Source organism: Petromyzon marinus, chromosome 4 (assembly GCF_048934315.1).
Source record: "Petromyzon marinus isolate PM22_M1 ecotype Great Lakes invasive population chromosome 4, UKy_Petmar_22M1.pri1.0, whole genome shotgun sequence".
In the NCBI taxonomy this organism is placed as follows: Eukaryota; Metazoa; Chordata; class Hyperoartia; order Petromyzontiformes; family Petromyzontidae; genus Petromyzon; species Petromyzon marinus.
In genome coordinates this window covers 16442157-16464453 of record NC_133670.1, presented here as the reverse complement: position 1 = coordinate 16464453, position 22297 = coordinate 16442157, and the positions used below count along the sequence as shown (strand labels likewise).

The 22297-nt window shown below is 47.2% G+C and overlaps 2 protein-coding genes across 7 annotated transcripts in view; one reads left to right on the top strand and one right to left on the bottom strand.

The window, feature by feature from the left end:
* The window catches only part of LOC116938598 (prostaglandin E synthase 3-like), a 175319-nt gene that overhangs the window by 46035 nt on the left and 106987 nt on the right, over window positions 1-22297 (top strand). The gene's annotated exons all lie outside the window — the stretch shown is intronic.
* LOC116938599 (protein mono-ADP-ribosyltransferase PARP14-like) lies at window positions 337-15883 on the bottom strand. Of its 6 annotated transcripts, none has more exons than XM_032945930.2 (16): window positions 15586-15882; window positions 13370-13467; window positions 13197-13254; window positions 11233-13082; window positions 10035-10274; window positions 7829-8050; window positions 7682-7721; window positions 7385-7480; window positions 6909-7028; window positions 6745-6807; window positions 4918-5094; window positions 4270-4461; window positions 3135-3470; window positions 2154-2293; window positions 1865-2036; window positions 337-1501 (listed from the first exon to the last, which is right to left on the bottom strand). In XM_032945930.2, the coding sequence occupies exons 1-16, from the start codon at window positions 15800-15802 to the stop codon at window positions 1212-1214; spliced, it is 4311 nt and encodes a 1436-aa protein (XP_032801821.2). In that variant the 5' UTR covers window positions 15803-15882; the 3' UTR covers window positions 337-1211. The 6 variants fall into 6 exon arrangements, with proteins under 6 accessions (XP_032801821.2, XP_075914590.1, XP_075914612.1 ...); XM_076058475.1 differs by having other exon boundaries at window positions 13370-13461; XM_076058497.1 differs by lacking the exon at window positions 15586-15882 and adding an exon at window positions 14839-15476.

Here is a 22297-nt window from a genome sequence, read left to right as displayed (position 1 = left end):
CCCCCCTGCCCCCCAAACATATCCAAAAGTCTATTTTTATAATTTTTGCATGGTGTACAGTCTGGAAAGTACCCACATGGCAAATTTCAAGTTTGTTGCATGTCGGGAAGTACGCTAAACATTTTGAAGACATTCACAAATGTCCCTTTTATAAGATTAGCCGATTGGTAGCCGAGCCAGTAGAAATTGCTCATTCTCATGACGGGTACGTTTGTATGTTTCGCACCGTACGTACAGGGCCACTTCCCGTCATCAGGCAGTCAATCCACTGCTGGACGAATACCTGCCCAAGTCACCATCCTGCCTACGTGCGAGCCAAAATTGACCACTTAAGAATTTAACTCGCATCCTTTTATTACAATTCGTGTGCTCCAAGGAGGGCTCCATGGCCTTTATTCATTCAGCGTGTGCCTATTCGCAGAAGTATGGTTTAACTACGTTAGAGCATTGCAATATTCAATAACCACGAGAACCTTGAACCTGTAGTTTGAGAACATAAGTCTCAATGATCCGAGATCATGGCCATGACTTATTAGGCCAAACATCAAGTTTAATGTAATCGAATAAACGCCAATGCCTATATTCAATACACGACTTGTCCTGGACTGAAATAAAAGGCATCCTCATGTTTAAGGCTTGACTTTAAACGCATACAAAAATTCGACAAACATTGCAGTTATTGTATGTGTACTCAAATTTAACCAATTACGTGCTCTGAACAATGAACAAACTTCTAACAACCAAACAGTATATTAATTCTTGTACCAGAATCAAACTTTTTAAAGGATCAAAATTTTATATTCTTGGTTCTTTCGGTAAAGTCACGTTGAAGGGAAACAATAAAATATATATAAAACAATACAATTCTCACGACGTTTCGACTGCAACACAGTCATCATCAGGTGTGAAAAACCAATGGCAAGAAGCATTTGGTTCTTCACACCTGATGATGACTGTTTTGTGTTGCAGTCGAAACGTCATGAGAATTTTATTGTTTTATATATATTTTATTATTTTGTTTCCCTTCAACGTGACTTAACCGAAAGAACCAAGAATATGAATCACTGCAGTCACGAAAGCTTTAAATCAAAAGATCAAAATCTTATCAAATTAGCGTGTTTACAGTTAAATGGGGGTTTGCATGCCACAAACAAGCTAATGCAGTGACAGAACATGTACATTAATGATATACACCACTAAATTGGGTGGAATCAACTTTTCAATGTGATCAAGTACTCTGGGTACGCTTGACAATCATGAAAGATAGAGAAGATTTTTGGGTCGACTGCACAGTTGACAGAGCTGTTGTACAGGCAGCTGGGGTCCTGGCCAGGCTTGCTGGGACGAGTGTTCAGGCTGGGAACCCCTACACAGTAGTCTCCAGTGACCACGCGTGCGCGGAACACCATCTTCAGCCCAGTGGCGTCTGGCACTGAGAACAGGTCATTGGCAGAGTATTCTGGATCGATCGCAAAGTATGTCCCCTTTCCAAATGCCCAGCCTGAAAAAATGGGCGAGAAAAACATTTGAGTAAGTACAAGATACATGTATTGCCAACAAGTTTTGAGATTCACTTAAAGTTACATTTCCTTTTAAAAAAACTATATTTATAGACTTAAAATGAAATTCCCCATTACCATTTTAATCGAACTCCTACAGACTAAACAAAATCTAATAGAAATTTGCCGTACCATATTTGAAAAATGAGTCGTCAAATTTTTATGCACTTTTTTTATTCTTTAATGCAGCAATACTTGTAAATGTAAAAATAAAACTACACATTTTAATTGCTTGATTTTAAGTTCGACTAAAGAACATTAGATTTCATTGTCCAGTTCCTCAAACACCCATGAGCCTTAACTACCGTTTTTGCCGCAATAGCCACGGTCAAAACCATTGCGGCTAATGTTGTTGCAGACGTCATGGGATGTTCCATGGTAAAGCAGTCGCTCTGTATCCATCTTTATTTCGTCGGTGATTATTTTCTTTTGCAGCTCATAACCTTGCCACAGGTTTATATTCTGAATCCTTTCGATCTAAAACACAATTTACATTCACATGGACACACATTAATTACACCTAAACACCAAATGTGGTCAATGCTTTCTAAAATACAAACACATTTTATTGAAATATATACATAGATGTTTCACCCTTGCAATTCTGTAGTTGGATTGTCCATTTTTATTGAAGTGGTCAGCAACATCTTTATATTCAGGTGTTGCTGAAACAAGTGGGACCATTGCAAATCTTTCCTGACCCATGTCATCCCAGTGCACTGGAATGTTGTTTTCTGAAAAATAGAGAATCGATTTCAATGAATAGTTTAACATGGCACCTAAATTTATGCTGAAAACTTTCAGAGAACCTTAAAATGTTCTTCCCCTCTGCTCTAGTCTCATACCAACCACTGCCTCCAATAACAAAAAAAACTCTCCAATGGTCCCTTCGACACACCTCCCATTGTTGTGAATTGTATAGTGCATGCACACAACAGAAACAGATTTAAAAACATGTAACACTTGAAAACAGTAAAGTAAACTAGATTCGAAGCGTTCGTGACTGCAAGAACTACTCTTTGGTTCTTTCGGTAAAGTCACGTACAAAAATCAAATAAAAAAACTAATAGAATACGACGTTTCGATTGCAACACAAGCAACCGTCATCAGGTAAGAATGAATGAGAAAAAACAGCATAGTAAACTTTAAAACACAATGCAATAAACTTAAGCTAAAGTAAAACAAAACCAACATTCCTCGACTATCACTAGATAGACAATTACACTGGAGATCATTTGCAAGGGCTATTAAATACGAAAAAAAATGTACAGCCCTCTTTTCAAAACACTTATGACGGCCTTCCCATGTCACACTTCAAAATGCTATCCAGTAACAGAAGATGGGGGCGCAGAAGTTGGAGCATAGTAGAGTACAATAATTTGTTTTTGCATCACACCTGACTAGCAACATTGTCCCACAGCATCCTAAACGACTTGTTATACGGTCACTCATGTCAGCATTATCCAGGCTCAAACCTGCTTATAAATCTCACAGGATCAGCCGTATTAAAAAAGTGACTGTCATAGCAAAGTTACAATAATCATGTAAATGAAAAAAAATTGTTAAATAAAATACCTTTGGCTTCTTGCAGCAAAAGCAAGATGTGAAGTTTTGCCATCGACACGTCGTCTTTGGTACCCTCCACAGAAAGGTGGGTGGGTGCGGCCGTGATGCGAACACCCAGGCGAATCTCCATGTTCTCAAGCTCCCTGTAATGCTTGGGCCGTAAGGTCACATCCTTCAGCTCTACTATGACACACGTTAGGTTTCCCTTGATGACATCCGTCACTTCTCTGGCAGCTTCTGACACGTTCTGCCAGGATTTGCCATAAATGTGCAGGTGAGCTGGATGAACTGCAAACCTGGAATTCATGTCCCTTGGTCTTGTTACCATGACAGAACTCGGGCTTTCTGTAGAGATGTACAGAAACGATGTTTGACCCGTGACAGTTATTACATTTTTAAGTTTGAACTTTTGCGCATTCTTGAAGACGAGACAATGTCAATTTAAATAAAGTAAAATCTACTTTCAAAGTGTAACTCAATATTGAATGCGAAACATGTCCTTGAAAACCTTTTTTTCTTGGACTGCAAATAAACACATTTGGAGCCAAGTTAAATGGCCCACTTCTCAACCATGCCAATCAAATATGCACATGTAAAGCTCTTTGTCAATCCATATACCATTTGGGTTGTGAGGGTTATTTGACCAAACTATACCACACTGATCAGTGAAGCTTGGCAAGTCGAGGTTATGGGAGCGTAGAAATACAGTACAATGGATTGTGGTACCCTTCCCTATGCTTCCCACCACATAGCCCACAGCCGATCACTACCTGCTATGCATTGTGGGTGCTTAAAGGTAGTGGGCCCATCAAAGCAATCGACCCCCCTTTACCTGGCTTTCAAGATCGGGTCCATTCCGGGCGTTTTGGTCAACAGCATTTAAACGTTATCAACTAGTGAAATGCTTACAATGGAACAATTGTCTTTTTAGTCAATACTTACGTTACGTGCGACTCTATTTTGCTGCTCTTCCCCCTATGCTGTGCACTATGTAGCCCCACAGCCTTTATAACCTGCAACAGTGGTGCCCAAAGCACGCATTTTGCAGACCTTATTTATACATGCTCAACCTTGTGAGAACAAGCTAATGATATATGAACAATTCGTGCGATTCAAAAATTCATACGATTCTAATACAGTTTACCATCTAATGAAGACAGACTCGTAGACTGCTGCCAATCAAGCAGAGATTCCTGGAAAATGTGCAGCATCTCCTTCCTGAGGATGACGATCCGTACGCCACAAAGAGCGGAGCCCTTCTGGCAAGATTCAGAGTACTGCTCGATGGCACCTAACATCGTATCTGCTACCACAGCTGGGTTGAGGCCCATTTTTCCTGTAACAGAAATGTCCATAGCACAATTCCTTAACGTTAATATTTTCATTATAAAAAATATGTGGAGATACCTGTGCCATAGAAAGTGAAGCTTTGTAAGACAATGGTATGCAGTTTGGAAGATTCTGTATACAAGCAATTAAATTCACTTAGATGCACTCATTGTACATTACCATTTGGACACCGGTCTGCATTTAATTATGATTTTAATAATCCAGTTTTTTAAATGTGTTGTCACAGTGTCTAGTGAATATCATTGTCCAGTTTTCAGATTCCATAGTTTGGAAAGTCCCTATAGAAAACACTGCCTTGTGCTGGATTAACTACATGTAAACACGCATAACTGTAACACTGGTCTCTGCAACTGAACATAATTAGAATGCCGAATTTAAATGATGACACAGTTAAGTTCTTACTGTGCAAATACTATGCAACTATTACACAGGCTGCACACACCTGTTCCAATGGCAGGGAATGAGATGTAGGGCACACTTCTCTTCTCACATATACGCAGCACTTTGGCCACACAGGCTTTGAGCTTCTGAGGATTGCTTGGGGTCGCCACGTGAATGATGTGTTTGCAATGCAGTGCTCCTCCACTTGTGACCACCAACGGTTTGTTTGCAATTTGGCCTGAGTATAACAAAGTTGTCAATGGTGAGTATTTTTTCAATGCTTTAGTAGAATACCAAAAAATACAGTACCTTTCTTGCTGGCTCTGATGGTGAATGCCTGCTATCCAGCATTCTAAAGATTATCGTTGGTGGATCATCCATATTTGAACTCCCAAACAATAATCATTACCTATTTACCCAGGAAGCTACACCAAGTGCAAGCACTGCTTTTCAACAGCATGGTATTTTTCTCATGTCAAGATGTTTTCAGACAACTTGTGTTTATGCGTGTGGAGGAAGCCGGAGCACCCGCAAAAAACCCACGCATGCAAGTAGGCAACATTCTATCTCGTATAGATGGGACAATATTAGTACACTCTTGCTGTACCACCTTCTCATAATCCAGCGTAATACATCTCAACACCAAATTGGGAAGGCAGTTTGGCAACATTTGTGTAATCCACCAACCTGCACCACCAGTACTGGATTGCAGGCATGCGTCACCACAGCCCGGCTACAAGGTGGACAGAATAGGGCAGCACAATTGATTCTTGAAGCCATCTGTGCAGATATTGGAGTGTTAGCCCCTTAATGTGTGTGGGGTTTCTCTGGGTATGGCAGTTTCCTTCCACATGTAAAATGTTCATTTAAAGAACTGTCCAAATATCCATTGCAGGGCCTACCTAAAAAAAGTATTTATAATAAGTGATGCTTCTCTGCATACATAAGGGCCTGTCCATAAATGACGTCACGCGATTTTGGACGATTTTTGACCCCCCTCACTCGTCACAGGGCGTCACAAAAAGTCAGACCCCCATCAAATATGACGTCACAAAGCTTGAAGCTTGATCCCCCCCCCCAAACCAATTTTCATTTTGAAAATAAAACATGCTTCAAATCGCTATAAACTATTGTCATTGTAGTGCGTATTTAATGTGGCCCTGCACTCTGATGTTGTAGGCGAAAACACGTATTAAAAAGGCGTTGGAAAGCTGAAATTCAGCATAAAATTCACTGGAAAATATTCATCGTCTAATTAAAACTGCAGATGTTCAGAATATTATATTTAAATTCTCTCATAATTATCATATATTAAAAGTAATTATTATAACTATAAAAAACATACTTGAAACTTAATAGTAGAATGAGGGAAAATGTAGAATACAATTATATCAATCACATTCATTCCACAGAATGAAAAGCCCTGGTAGAATCATTAAAATCTAAATGTTAAATAACTAAATTTATGCTTCTTCATGGAATAATAAAAAGGTGACCTTGGTAAATTTAAATAATCAAATAGTTACTAATGAAATTTAATCAAAATTTGTGTTGTTATAACAATTCTATTTAATTAAGTAGAACGTGTTGTTTATATTTATAGTTGCGCATTTTGATGTGACATCACATTTCTCAACCCCCCACCCCTCGTCACACATCGTGACGGCATTTATGGACAGCTCCTAAGGATGTTTTTTAAACTAACATATAAATTCAGTGATCAATCAGCTTCGAGGACCAATGTTACATTATGACTGTAATAAAACAGAAACCTTGAACACGTATATTCTTATACGTGTGTATTCTTATACGTGTGCATGTTTAAGTTTACTGAAATAAAATCAAAACGATACGTGTACTTGTGCATACAAAAAAAAAGATTCCTTACTCAAAAGATTCGATTTTTTTTCTGCCACCCAGCCAGCTGCTTTCATGATTGAATCGGTGATCCCTGTACAAGAACACACTTTTTTTTTCAAGGAATAAAGAACAGCAGAGCTGGATTATCCAAAAGCTTGGAGTGCAAGCAGGTTAGTGGGGTGCTCCACCAACCGTTCGCTCTGCCAGATGTTTCGGAGGCGATGTTCACTATCGCATATGAAGTCTCGTGTATGATATCTCCATGCTTGATCTCCACCAAAACCCCATTTATGCTCCTAGTTACAGGGTTGCCTGTGGGTTTTATTTTTGCATAAACAAATCAAACAAGACACTTGTGCAAGTCAAAATCAACAACGCACATAAACTTGCTTTACCTCACACTGGCGTTCAAAAAGCTTCGACAATGAGTCCACAAAACCTAACGGTGGCCATTATTAGATCCCATTATTAGATCACCCATGTGTTTTCGTGCTGAAGATTATTCAACAACTGAAGCTCCCTACAGATGGAGCACAACGTTAGGCATTTTACCAAACTACACATGGAACACACCAAAAAAAGCATTTGAGACACACGGCACAGCCTTGACACATTCCCACGTGACATTGTATTTTAAGGACATTTTAAAGCACTCAATTCTGACTTGCCCGAGTCAAATGATGGGCCAAGTGAACGCCTGAAAGCCGTTTGCTTGTTTTTCAGTGCGACAGAGATACGAGCAGACTTCCTTTTCTTCATGGTCACTTTATAGTATGTCGACAGAAATTGTTATTACAACACAAATACCAGTGTGATGCTTACATGCGTTGTAATGCATTGTTGAACAATTCCTAAATCGCTATGTAAACTGTTGTATCATTCAAAATGGATCCATATACCACATTAATGCATAAAATATAACTGAACACGTAATTGCATTTTATATACAGAATGTAGAATAAAACCTGATTTGTTGGGGTAGTCATCCATCTCAGCATCAAACACCTAGCAAACAAAAATTGTTAACTTCAAAACATGTTTCAAATAACTTTTAAAGAGCACAAATAAAATGAGAATGTATACAATGCATGCCAATTTACGACTGAACTTACCTTCATGGTTTGTTCTTTAAGAGAATTTAATACAAACCGCACTTCTTGCAATGTTGTAACATCACTGGCATTGCTGAACGCGACAGCCTCACTAAACATGCTCTCTGCCACGGATTTCACATCATACCCCAGGTTCCACATGCCCAGGACAGGCACAGAGATGCTCCGGAAGCTTGCAGTTCCAGCAATCGCCAGACAACTTTTCAGAATTTTACCAACAACCTGCCAGAGTACAACACAAAATCTGCATTTTCGATTTAGCAACTTTCATAACCCATTTAAGACTCTAAATAGGTGGAAACGTTAAAAAGATCCCACAATAACTTTGGCAAATAGTGTTTTTGTATAGCATATTTTTTTCCCAAACATATCGACATAAACATTACTCCACGATGATATGGAGGCACCAAATCACAGATTCTGTAAATGGCAGTTCGCTGCGAAGGTTCGACCAAATAGGGCAGTCAACTTGTGACCACAATTCGTTCACGAGACTCGTTCGCAAGTCAGAACACAATATACTGTATTTAAATGCCCATATGGTCAGCAATGAAATGTTTTGAAGCTTTCGTGACTGCAGGAATCCATACTCTTTGGTTCTTTCGGTAAAGTCACGTAGGTAGAAAAGTAAAATAATATATCACGACGTTTCAATCGCAACACAAGTGGTCGTCCTCAGGCGGAAAAAAAAAACTATAATCCAGCAGTGGAACTGCTGAACCAGCGAGAGAGCTGTTGCAACAAGAGGTTATATGTGGCGAAGGGCAAGCAGGCGGGGTCTTTTTTTTCCGCCTGAGGACGACCGCTTGTGTTGCGATCGAAACATCGTGATATTTTTTTATTTTATTTTTCTACCTACGTGACTTTACCGAAAGAACCTAAGTGTATAGTAATGAAATGTGTTATTTGAAAGGGATGCATTGTTAAACTCATAAGAAATATTGTACATTTGCATGTAATTTTTAAAAATACTTACCACGAGTCCTGATGCTGTCTTGCAATTGTGGTGACAATTAGTGACAATTATTCACCACAATTGCACACACACACACCAAGGATCCCATATATGGTCTGAACAGGCTGTTAGGGCAAATACCGTTTGCGAGCAGCGCCTATGGAGGCCGGAATGGCACACGAGGGGGTGAGTGGTACAGCACCACGCCCGGCCGCCTTTGTCTCCCCGTGGCAATGTTTACACGCCATACCAGGTACTAATTTGAGGTCGAGTCGACCTAGGGGAGGCCCATGACCAGTTCAGATAATGGTCACTGGTGTTGGCCATGAGCGGGAATCGAACTCGGGGAGGTGCTTTCGTAGTGCAGTGCGCTTAACAGCTACACTACCACTCCCCCACTCGCATTCACACACTCCCAGCGCGAGGCTGACTCATTACATCTCACAGAGGATCGCCCCACTGAACAAAATAGTTCCGTGGTTCAGTTTGCAAGTGCGAGGTCGCGTCAATGTGAAAAAATATATACATTTCATGGAAGTTGGTTCCTAAGTGCGGGTGATCGCAAGCCGAGGACTGCCTGTAATGGAAAAACTAATTTTCACAGACTCGTTGCTCCACGCACTGAGGGGGAAAAGGCAAGCAATTCCGTTACTTTGCAGAATATAGGGGGGAAGGACGGCACAGACTAGTTGATAAATTAATTAATGAAAAACCTGCGTATTTTGAGTTCATAGGTTTTTTTAAAGACCCAAATGGTGCACGTGGCTCTATGATAAAAAGGATATTTTCATTTTGTTAAGACTTGAAAAATGAACATCAGTTACATACAAATCACATCAGCATAGCTAGTCTGTGTAGATCCAAAACACTTTTCCCTCCGTGTTTCCCTGCAGCACCGTGTTACGCACACCCACGTCTGCAGATCACGCTGTGGCGGTCCATCGAAGTGATTTTAATTCACCAGTGTGCCATGGATTTTAGGAACAGTTGCAAACCAATAACCTATGAATTAGAGCTTCACGATTAGATTGTACATTTCTGGCATCTTCTGTACTCTTTTGAATGGAAATTACACCTATACCATGAAATCCATCACTTGTGCACATTTTTTCACAAAAATCAATTAGGATTATACGATTTTTGTTTGAAATCTTGTCTAGAAAAACATTTTCTGAATCTTGAAAGGTTAGGAATTCAATATTTACTATACTGGGTTAAGAGAGGTAAACTTATTTAAAAAACATCACACACCTGGGATGTTTGGTGTTTGGAGTTAACCTGTGGAAGCACTGTGTGGTAGACTTTTTTGCAGGCCAAGTTGCAGCCAAATGTGTCCGTTTCAACAATCTGGCCATCTGTGACATCTTTGCCTTGGCTTTGCAGAGTGACCATGGCTTGCATCTCTGGCCCAGCCTGTTTCAGCAGTGCCTTTGACACCACACCACTATTAAGGCACATACTGCGATCCACAATGTTGACGAGCACATCCGACTGCAATCAAAAGTAAAAAATACAGCAAAGGATGGGGTGACTTGAGTGAGGTCAGTGCACTCGGCTGGCACTGCTAAGAATCCTGGTATCAAATACAGGCAGTGCCTATGATGTATTCTCAAGTCTAGCGAGTTGATTTCATGGTCAGTCTGGTTACTAACGACTACAACAAAAAACATAAATTAGGTTCTGCACTTAATCAGACAATATTTCAGCTAAATGAATAACAAATATAGGTTAAGCTGTTACAACATCCATCTGTGGCAGAATGGGTGGGAAAGTAAAGCCCCCACTAGTGTCGACCAGAGGTCATTTCAAGGTATTTCAGACAGTTTTGATATTTGCGTTTGTGGGCCATGCTCTCACATGGCGAATTCCACTGCTCTGCAAAAGGTCCGAATAGATACTTTCTCTCAAGAAATTAGATAATCAGGATAAAACTTAAGTCAAACAAAAGTTTGTTTTTTACTCAGAAATAAACAATATTAAACGACAGCAAAGTGTCTTGCTGCAAAACTCAATAGGCATTATCACCACATTCATATGCGATGTGTTGATATCCTCAGAACAATTTATGTACTTTATTTTGTAGGGCTTCATTCAAATGCCACTGATTTTTTTAATTAAGTGCATCCAAATATACTCATGATTCAGACAATATTTGATCATTACATACCAAACCAATGTTTAAATAATTATTTAGTTATTGTCAATCCACTGTTTGTGACAGTATTCTCATGCCATGTCATGGTAGTTTGACGACACTTCACCATGCTGGTCAGTGCATGGTGGTGGAGCGGAGACCAAGATCGGTTCAGATATCACTCTCACCACTCATGTTATAGTTATAGTTGGAAATAATCAAAATTGCCAGATTCAATACAGTACACCAACCACTGCAACAATCACTCCACCCGAATGTAAAAAATGTTATGCATTAAAGATTGAAAAAACATACCACATCCTGTTCCAAGTTGCCAGCCACAATGGAGATTTTCATTCCTTTTTTCGTTGTCATTGTGCGTATTGGACTGATGGGCTGGACAAAACTGTAATTATTCTCAAAAGCAGATTTAAAGGCTTGAGACACCTTCTGATCAATGTCAACAATATGAAAACTTTTCAGCTTGTTTTCCACGTTCTTGGTTTTATTACAATGATGGATGATGACTTCAACCACGATGTCTGAGTAAACACCGAGAGGAATGCCATACATTCCGGCACCAATATTTGGAAAGGCAACAGAGCTATATCCTTCACGTTCTCCAATTTCCAGGCAGCTAGCTACTGCTTTCCTAAGGGAGTCAAGCCTCTGAGCCTTCATATGTTCACTCCAGCAAGGTACCACGGCATGTATAATGTTCTTGCATGGAAGTCTACCAGCACTTGTCACGACAGTATCCCCTGCCGTCAATTCTCCCCAAATACGGATATGTTCATCACATTCTCTTTGAACATCAGGACCAGCCGCATCACTTATTGCCTTGGCAAGGCCCACAATGTGCTTCAAATAAATGTTGCTTGAATTCACAATGGCATCAACACAATGGACCAATATGTTCCCAGTGTAAATGTATACAATACGACCAGCAGACAGCAATTTAATGCACTCAAGATCTTGTCCTAAGCATAAGGAACTTTTGTTGATAGATATACCCATTTTCAGTAGACAATTTTTGTCCTGGCAAATGTCATGGACTCTTTTCTCCTCTTTCTGTGCAATTTTTAAAGCTCCTGGTGAACTAATGTCTAGTTTCTCGACAAAGACATTGACAATCAAATTTTTTAAATAATGCTCCACTGCACTTACACTATCTGGATGACCTGAAATTAAATAACCTGTTTCTTGCTTGTTAACCTGCAAGTTGTTTTGGAAAATTGGGTTTTCTGAAAAATTTGTAATACTGTCTAAATATTCAATTACTTCGAGAGAGGTTACAGGAACATGCCTCTCAGTATATGCATTAATGTTGCAAAAATGTTCTAACATATTGAAAACCCTTTTCACATAGGCATCAAACCCTACCAAAACCACTTCACTACAGGAACCAACGCCATCAAAAACTTCGCTTAGAACACCATTTAAAGTACTATTTGTGCCTTTGATCTCTTCAATAAAGTTTCTCCATTTTGGAGTTGTTGTGGCACGTTTTGAATTTTGTGGAATCAAAAAAGGGACCTCTCGCAGAATATTTTTCATCTGATCTTCTGCCATTTGCGCATGTTCTTGAGTTGTAAGGATAATGACGCTCTGCCCATCAATAATACATTTGGCATTAATGTGTTTTTCATGGAAATAGCTTTTGCAAAAGTCATCCATATCTAAGCCACCCAAGAAGGTAATCATCATGTTGGACACGTTCAAGTGAATGTATTTCAGGTTTGATATTTCCATTTTAAGAGCCATTTCAACTGCATTCACACCATCTGGTGTTCCACACAGCATCACTGAAGACTTTTCTTTATCAATGTATAACGAAATATTGGGAAATTGAATCTTAAGTTTTTCTTCGATGTTTAGTAATTGCAATATATCAAATGTCTGGATCTCAATAATGACGTCAGTGTTGATATGGTCCTCTCGGTGGCAAGTGAAAGTTCCAGTCTCAATACCCGTGTCACTGGCATGTTCACAGGCATTTTGTGTCCGAGTTTCACAATGGACATCAGTGGTATTTCTTCTCCCTTCGCCTTTTAAGTCAATTGCAGAACTTACCGCTATGCGAGGTAAATTTATGGATTCCTCAAATTCCTCCACACGCAGGTGTGCCAATTCATCTTTTAGATTGTTTACAGGGCACTCAATACCTGGGGAGTAAAAAACATAATGAAAAAATTGTATTAGAACCCAAGTTGCAATGTTCACATAGGCCAATAATACATTATATGGCTTGGTGTGCCAGGTATAACGCTTGATCTTACCTGCTGAACACTTTGAACGTCTCTTATTCCGACGCTTGCAAGTATTGTCTGCATTTTGCTGTTGAAGTACAAAACACGAACTGTTACAATGTAACTCATTCTGAAGTTAATGTACTAATTAATGCATTACCAAGATTTATATGGAAAAGATGAGTCCACTGTGCAGTACTCACCTTGATTTGGCCACAATTTTGTTTTGCTTTTGGAGCCTTGTCACCGCAACACGTGAAATGGGCACCATCACCTCCCTTGACTGGTTTATACTCTGGCACTTACATCGCAAACAAGATTGACTTACAACGGGGCATAGCTTCCAAATCATAGTTTTCTTAACACCACAATGATGTATAGTACATGAACCAGACCATATAAAGCCAACAAAACTATGCTGTGCACATCAACTGCTGTATGTTTTCGTTTTAAAGCCCTGGACGCTGCAGGTATTAAACACCTCGCCGTAATACACTCAAAATACTGTATTCACAATTTAAATAAATTGCTAATACAGTGATTTAAAAGGACTGTAACTTTAAAAGATTGTTATACAGTGGAAGTCGTTACACCTTACTTTTTGTTTACATACCTTAACTCGCATGTTGCTTCACGAATGTTGTGCAAAAGTGATTTGGCATCATCTGGCTCTCAGCTCATAACTTCAACATTTACATCACAGCACGGTGATAAAAACACATTCAACTGCAGTTCATTTACTACCGGCAACACCACAAGCACACTTGCCGAGGTCCACATAAGCAGCTTGTATTTGCAGTCCATTATACCGAATACCCTTTTAAATCTCGACTTAAAAGCTTTCGTGACTGCAGGAATTCATATTCTTGGGTCTTTTCGATGTCACGTAGATAGGTTCAAAGAAAATAAAAAGACCCAAGAATATAAACACGTTTTTATTTTACCAAGCAGGGCCCACCGAGCTATAATGTATAGACATTTTTCAGAAGAGACCTGGCCACAAATGATGGCTCAACGAAGTGGCTTAGCGCGTGGAAATTTACAGCAGCCAAAACACTCAAACGCGTGATGTCGATTCCCGGTGTGGGATGGGAAAACCGGAGGACCTGGACAAAAATCCACGCGACCACGGGGAGCGAGAGAGTGACGCGGACTCCAAATATAAAGTGTCAGGGTCGGGATCGAACCCAACGACCTCCTGCATACCCAGGCGACGGAGATAAAACATTTCACACCACCCTGGTGGCACTCATCATGATGGTGGTCATCTTCCATCATCCTCCATGCGCAACCCCTAACTGGATTTAAACAAGGACCCCTCTCTCTCTCGCTCCTGTCCGTCGCCACTCATCGCGCCTCGTCAATCGCAGGCCACGTGGAAACCACGAGAACGAAATGGCGTCAACAACATTCGAGGCCACGAGTCTGGCCCCGTTCTTGTTGCCCTCCCCATACATTTAGAATCAACGCGCGTTTGGATGATTTAGAGGATTGTTTCCCGCTATAAATGTCCACGTGTTAAAAGCCACTTCGTCGAAGCTATCAATTTGTGGTTATTATTGACCAGATCGCTTCTCAAAAAAGCTACAGCTGTAAAAGCTCAGGTGGGCTGGCCCTTCACCTGGTGAAATAAAAACAAGCTTTAGCTTTTCCATATTTTGCACTCCCCTACCGTGTTTTTGCATCGTTCGTTGTTGTCACGTTCTGAGCCGCCCCTATTGTACATCTCTGAGAAAGCGCTTTCTAGCTCATCGGATTCCTACTACACACTGCTCCCGCAACTCGCCACTTGGCCGCCTTCCTTGTGGCCAGCTCACGCTACAAACAGCAATTTTCCCTCCGTCATTTCTCTCCTTCATCCTCGCTTCGACCATGCCCCTCCACCAACGTCCATTGCGGCACCCATTGCTCATCACTGACATGTCCTAACCCCCCTTCGTGAGCCGCTACTAACCAACTTAACTACCTAGCTACTAACCAACTTAACTACCCAGCTACTAACCAACTTAACTACCCAGCTACTAACCAACTTAACTACCCAGCTACTAAGCAACTTAACTACCCCGCTACTAAGCAACTTAACTACCCCGCTACTAACCAACTTAACTACCCCGCTACTAACCAACTTAACTATCCAGATACTAACCAACTTAACTACCCAGCTACTAACCAACTTAACTACCCAGGCCCTTGCCTCTTCCTGCCCCACTGGCTCCCTTCCACATGGAGTCGGCAATGTTCACCGCCTCCCCGAGGCCATCTGTATTATAGATGGCCGATCCGTCTTCGACCACGTTCCCACCCTATCTATGCCTGTCCACCTCGTCCTCCCTCCCCGACCGAGCCATAACCACCGACTCGCCCCCCCGACCCCAACTCAAATCCACTGAACCCCTGCGCCTGGCTCCATGCTCCCCACCAGCGCCGGCCGTCCGCCTTTTCCGCGCACTCGGCCCCTGCTCGTCGCGGCGCCTCTTGAGCAGCGTCGTCCCGGACTCCTCCATGGCGGGCGAGGCGAAGTTGGAGCAACTTGAGTCTCGGGTAACGCCGGGGGGAGGAGGAGGAAGAGGAGAAGGAGGAAGAAGAGGAGAAGGAGAGCGACGACGACGACGGCGCTCGCGGCCACGTGCGGCCATCGCGTGGTGGGAGCGTGGGCGCGACGGCGGATGGGTGGAAGGGGATTTGGCGTCTTTGGCGAGGGGGGGTGAGGGGTGGTGGTGGTGAGAGGGGGGGTGGTGGTGCCAGTCGTGGTGGGGTGAGGGGTGGTGAGGGGTGGTGGTGGTGAGGGGGGGTGGTGGTGCCAGTCGTGGTGGGGTGAGGGGTGGTGAGGGGTGGTGGTGGTGAGGGGGGGTGGTGGTGCCAGTCGTGGTGGGGTGAGGGGGGGTGAGGGGTGGTGGTGTGAGTCGTGGTGGGGTGAGGGGGGGTGGTGGTGAGGGGGGGTGGTGGTGAGGGGGGGTGGTGGTGAGGGGGGGTGGTGGTGAGGGGGGGTGGTGGTGAGGGGGGGTGGTGGTGAGGGGGGGTGGTGGTGCCAGTCGTGGTGGGGTGAGGGGGGGCGCGGGATGGTGGTGTGAGTCGTGAGGGGGTGGTGTGAGTCGTGTTGGGGTAAGGGGGGTGGTGTGAGTCGTGTTGGGGTGAGGGGGGGTGAGTCGTGTTGGGGTGAGGGGGGGTGGTGTGAGTCGTGTTGGGGTGAGGGGTGAGGGTGGTGTGAGTCGTGTTGGGGTGAGGGGTGAGGGTGGTGTGAGTCGTGTTGGGGTGAGGGTGGTGTGAGTCGTGTTGGGGTGAGGGGTGAGGGTGGTGTGAGTCGTGTTGGGGTGAGGGGTGAGGGTGGTGTGAGTCGTGTTGGGGTGAGGGGTGAGGGTGGTGTGAGTCGTGTTGGGGTGAGGGTGGTGTGAGTCGTGTTGGGGTGAGGGGTGAGGGTGGTGTGAGTCGTGTTGGGGTGAGGGGTGAGGGTGGTGTGAGTCGTGTTGGGGTGAGGGGTGAGGGTGGTGTGAGTCGTGTTGGGGTGAGGGGTGAGAGTGGTGTGAGTCGTGTTGGGGTGAGGGGTGAGGGTGGTGTGAGTCGTGTTGGGGTGAGGGGTGAGGGGTGAGGGTGGTGTGAGTCGTGTTGGGGTGAGCGTGGTGTGAGTCGTGTTGGGGTGAGGGTGGTGTGAGTCGTGTTGGGGTGAGGGTGGTGTGAGTCGTGTTGGGGTGAGGGGGTGGGGTGAGTCGTGTTGGGGTGAGGGGGGGGGTGGTGTGAGTCGTGTTGGGGTGAGGGTGGGGTGAGTCGTGTTGGGGTGAGGGTGGTGTGAGTCGTGTTGGGGTGAGGGGTGGTGGTGGTGTGAGTCGTGTTGGGGTGAGGGGTGAGGGTGGGGTGAGTCGTGTTGGGGTGAGGGTGGTGTGAGTCGTGTTGGGGTGAGGGGTGGTGGTGGTGTGAGTCGTGTTGGGGTTAGGGTGGTGTGAGTCGTGTTGGGGTGAGGGGTGAGGGTGGTGTGAGTCATGTTGGGGTGAGGGGTGAGGGTGGTGTGAGTCGTGTTGGGGTGAGGGTGGTGTGAGTCGTGTTGGGGTGAGGGGTGAGGGTGGTGTGAGTCGTGTTGGGGTGAGGGTGGTGTGAGTCGTGTTGGGGTGAGGGGTGAGGGTGGTGTGAGTCGTGTTGGGGTGAGGGGTGAGGGTGGTGTGAGTCGTGTTGGGGTGAGGGGTGAGGGTGGTGTGAGTCGTGTTGGGGTGAGGGGTGAGAGTGGTGTGAGTCGTGTTGGGGTGAGGGGTGAGGGTGGTGTGAGTCGTGTTGGGGTGAGGGGTGAGGGTGTGAGTCGTGGTGGGGTGAGGGGGGGTGGTGGTGAGGGGGGGTGGTGGTGCCAGTCGTGGTGGGGTGAGGGGGGGTGAGGGGTGGTGGTGTGAGTCGTGGTGGGGTGAGGGGGGGTGGTGGTGAGGGGGGGTGGTGGTGAGGGGGGGTGGTGGTGCCAGTCGTGGTGGGGTGAGGGGGGGCGCGGGATGGTGGTGTGAGTCGTGAGGGGGTGGTGTGAGTCGTGTTGGGGTAAGGGGGGTGGTGTGAGTCGTGTTGGGGTGAGGGGGGGTGAGTCGTGTTGGGGTAAGGGGGGGTGGTGTGAGTCGTGTTGGGTGAGGGGGGGTGAGTCGTGTTGGGGTGAGGGGGGGTGGTGTGAGTCGTGTTGGGGTGAGGGGTGAGGGTGGTGTGAGTCGTGTTGGGGTGAGGGGTGAGGGTGGTGTGAGTCGTGTTGGGGTGAGGGTGGTGTGAGTCGTGTTGGGGTGAGGGGTGAGGGTGGTGTGAGTCGTGTTGGGGTGAGGGGTGAGGGTGGTGTGAGTCGTGTTGGGGTGAGGGGTGAGGGTGGTGTGAGTCGTGTTGGGGTGAGGGGTGAGAGTGGTGTGAGTCGTGTTGGGGTGAGGGGTGAGGGTGGTGTGAGTCGTGTTGGGGTGAGGGGTGAGGGTGGTGTGAGTCGTGTTGGGGTGAGCGTGGTGTGAGTCGTGTTGGGGTGAGGGTGGTGTGAGTCGTGTTGGGGTGAGGGTGGTGTGAGTCGTGTTGGGGTGAGGGGGTGGGGTGAGTCGTGTTGGGGTGAGGGGGGGGGTGGTGTGAGTCGTGTTGGGGTGAGGGTGGGGTGAGTCGTGTTGGGGTGAGGGTGGTGTGAGTCGTGTTGGGGTGAGGGGTGGTGGTGGTGTGAGTCGTGTTGGGGTGAGGGGTGAGGGTGGGGTGAGTCGTGTTGGGGTGAGGGTGGTGTGAGTCGTGTTGGGGTGAGGGGTGGTGGTGGTGTGAGTCGTGTTGGGGTTAGGGTGGTGTGAGTCGTGTTGGGGTGAGGGGTGAGGGTGGTGTGAGTCATGTTGGGGTGAGGGTGGTGTGAGTCGTGTTGGGGTGAGGGTGGTGTGAGTCGTGTTGGGGTGAGGGGTGAGGGTGGTGTGAGTCGTGTTGGGGTGAGGGTGGTGTGAGTCGTGTTGGGGTGAGGGGTGAGGGTGGTGTGAGTCGTGTTGGGGTGAGGGGTGAGGGTGGTGTGAGTCGTGTTGGGGTGAGGGGTGAGGGTGGTGTGAGTCGTGTTGGGGTGAGGGGTGAGAGTGGTGTGAGTCGTGTTGGGGTGAGGGGTGAGGGTGGTGTGAGTCGTGTTGGGGTGAGGGTGGTGTGAGTCGTGTTGGGGTGAGGGGTGAGGGTGGTGTGAGTCGTGTTGGGGTGAGGGTGGTGTGAGTCGTGTTGGGGTGAGGGGTGAGGGTGGTGTGAGTCGTGTTGGGGTGAGCGTGGTGTGAGTCGTGTTGGGGTGAGGGTGGTGTGAGTCGTGTTGGGGTGAGGGTGGTGTGAGTCGTGTTGGGGTGAGGGGGTGGGGTGAGTCGTGTTGGGGTGAGGGGGGGAGTGGTGGTGTGAGTCGTGTTGGGGTGAGGGTGGGGTGAGTCGTGTTGGGGTGAGGGTGGTGTGAGTCGTGTTGGGGTGGGGGGTGGTGGTGGTGTGAGTCGTGTTGGGGTGAGGGTGGTGTGAGTTGTGTTGGGGTGAGGGGTCAGGGTGGTGTGAGTCGTGTTGGGGTGAGGGGTGAGGGTGGTGTGAGTCGTGTTGGGGTGAGGGTGGTGTGAGTCGTGTTGGGGTGAGGGGTGAGGGTGGTGTGAGTCGTGTTGGGGTTAGGGTGGTGTGAGTCGTGTTGGGGTGAGGGGTGAGGGTGGTGTGAGTCATGTTGGGGTGAGGGTGGTGTGAGTCGTGTTGGGGTGAGGGGTGAGGGTGGTGTGAGTCGTGTTTGGGTGAGGGTGGTGTGAGTCGTGTTGGGGTGAGGGGTGAGGGTGGTGTGAGTCGTGTTGGGGTGAGGGGTGAGGGTGGTGTGAGTCGTGTTGGGGTGAGGGGTGAGGGTGGTGTGAGTCGTGTTGGGGTGAGGGGTGAGGGTGGTGTGAGTCGTGTTGGGGTGAGGGGTGAGGGTGGTGTGAGTCGTGTTGGGGTGAGGGGTGAGGGTGGTGTGAGTCGTGTTGGGGTGAGGGGTGAGGGGTGAGGGGTGAGGGTGGTGTGAGTCGTGTTGGGGTGAGCGTGGTGTGAGTCGTGTTGGGGTGAGGGTGGTGTGAGTCGTGTTGGGGTGAGGGGGTGGGGTGAGTTGTGTTGGGGTGAGGGGGGGGGGGTGGTGGTGTGAGTCGTGTTGGGGTGAGGGTGGGGTGAGGGTGGGGTGAGTCGTGTTGGGGTGAGGGTGGTGTGAGTCGTGTTGGGGTGAGGGGTGGTGGTGGTGTGAGTCGTGTTGGGGTGAGGGGTGAGGGTGGGGTGAGTCGTGTTGGGGTGAGGGTGGTGTGAGTCGTGTTGGGGTGAGGGGTGAGGGTGGTGTGAGTCGTGTTGGGGTGAGGGTGGTGTGAGTCGTGTTGGGGTGAGGGGTGAGGGTGGTGTGAGTCGTGTTGGGGTGAGGGTGGTGTGAGTCGTGTTGGGGTGAGGGGTGAGGGTGGTGTGAGTCATGTTGGGGTGAGGGGTGAGGGTGGTGTGAGTCGTGTTGGGGTGAGGGTGGTGTGAGTCGTGTTGGGGTGAGTCGTGTTGGGGTGAGGGTGGTGTGAGTCGTGTTGGGGTGAGGGGTGAGGGTGGTGTGAGTCGTGTTGGGGTGAGGGGTGAGGGTGGTGTGAGTCGTGTTGGGGTGAGGGTGGTGTGAGTCGTGTTGGGGTGAGGGTGGTGTGAGTCGTGTTGGGGTGAGGGGGTGGTGTGAGTCGTGTTGGGGTGAGGGGATGGGGTGAGTCGTGTTGGGGTGAGGGGTGAGGGTGGTGTGAGTCGTGTTGGGGTGAGGGGTGAGGGTGGTGTGAGTCGTGTTGGGGTGAGGGGTGAGGGTGGGGTGAGTCGTGTTGGGGTGAGGGTGGTGTGAGTCGTGTTGGGGTGAGGGTGGTGTGAGTCGTGTTGGGGTGAGCGTGGTGTGAGTCGTGTTGGGGTGAGGGGGTGGGGTGAGGGGGGGTGAGTCGTGTTGGGGTGAGGGGGTGGGGTGAGTCGTGTTGGGGTGAGGGGGTGGGGTGAGTCGTGTTGGGGTGAGGGGGTGGGGTGAGTCGTGTTGGGGTGAGGGTGGTGTGAGTCGTGTTGGGGTGAGGGGTGAGGGTGGTGTGAGTCGTGTTGGGGTGAGGGGTGAGGGTGGTGTGAGTCGTGTTGGGGTGAGGGTGGTGTGAGTCGTGTTGGGGTGAGGGGGTGGGGTGAGTCGTGTTGGGGTGAGGGGTGAGGGTGGTGTGAGTCGTGTTGGGGGGAGGGTGGTGTGAGTCGTGTTGGGGTGAGGGGTGGTGGTGGTGGTTTGAGTCGTGTTGGGGTGAGGGGTGAGGGTGGTGTGAGTCGTGTTGGGGTGAGGGTGGTGTGAGTCGTGTTGGGGTGAGGGGGGGGGTGAGTCGTGTTGGGGTGAGGGGGTGGTGTGAGTCGTGTTGGGGTGAGGGGTGGGGTGAGTCGTGAGGGGGTGGGGTGAGTCGTGTTGGGGTGAGGGTGGTGGTGTGAGTCGTGTTGGGGTGAGGGTGGTGTGAGTCGTGTTGGGGTGAGGGGTGAGGGTGGTATGAGTCGTGTTGGGGTGAGGGGGGGTGAGTCGTGTTGGGGTGAGGGGTGAGGGGGGGGTGAGTCGTGTTCGGGTGAGGGGGGGTGAGTCGTGTTGGGGTGAGGGGTGAGGGTGGTGTGAGTCGTGTTGGGGTGAGGGTGGGGTGAGGGGGGGTGAGTCGTGTTGGGTTGAGGGTGGGGTGAGGGGTGGTGTGAGTCGTGGTGGGGTGAGGGGTGGTGTGAGTCGTGTTGGGGTGAGGGGGGGCAGTGACCTTGGGTTGAGTCACGTGGCCTCCGAGGTTGCACCTGACGACAAAGACTTAGTGGCGAATTTCGGGTATTGGGTGGAGTGAATCCAGTGGCAGGGTGGGGTAAGGTAGATTATATAATAATGTAAACCATTTAAATTTTGATTTAAAGCTTTCGTGACTGCAGTGATTCATATTCTTGGTTCTTTCGGTAAAGTCACGTTGAAGGGAAACATTTACCCAAGAATGTCAGTGTGTAGCGCGCGTGACGTCACTCCACGTCGACCAGCCCCCCTCATTAATAATCATGAACAGGTGACGTCCTCCACATGGACCCGCCCCTCATTAATAATCATGAGCGGGTGGGGTCCTACACATGGACCCCCCCCCCCCCTAATTAATTATCATGACCAGGTGACATCCTCCAAATGGACCACCCTCATTAATAATAATGAGCGGGTGACGTCACTCGACATGAGGGTCGGGGGGGGGGGCCTCCTCCCCCCTCCTCAGCGTCAACTTATAACCCTCACTGCAAAGAACCCTCACGTCACGGGATCTCCGTAACGCTATTACCTACTATAATTACTCTTTAGTTCTTTCGGTAAAGTCACGTAGGCAGCGGATGACGTCACTCCACATGAGGCACCCCTCCACAACCATGAGGGGGTGACGTCACTCCACATGCCGCACCCCTCCCCAATAACCGTTAGCGGATGACGTCACTCCACATGGGGTAACCCCCCCCATTAATCATCAGCTGAACAATTTTTTCTATTGAATATTTCTGATTTACTGCAATTTTTGACCGTCCTTGGACTCGCAAAAAAGCTAGTAGCATTAATAATAAACTAGCATTTTGCCCGTCCAAGGACGGGTGTATTGCAGTAAATCTGAAACTTGCAAGTGAAAAGCACAGACCGTGACGTGATATTAATTGCATCAATTCGTGTGCAATTTGTA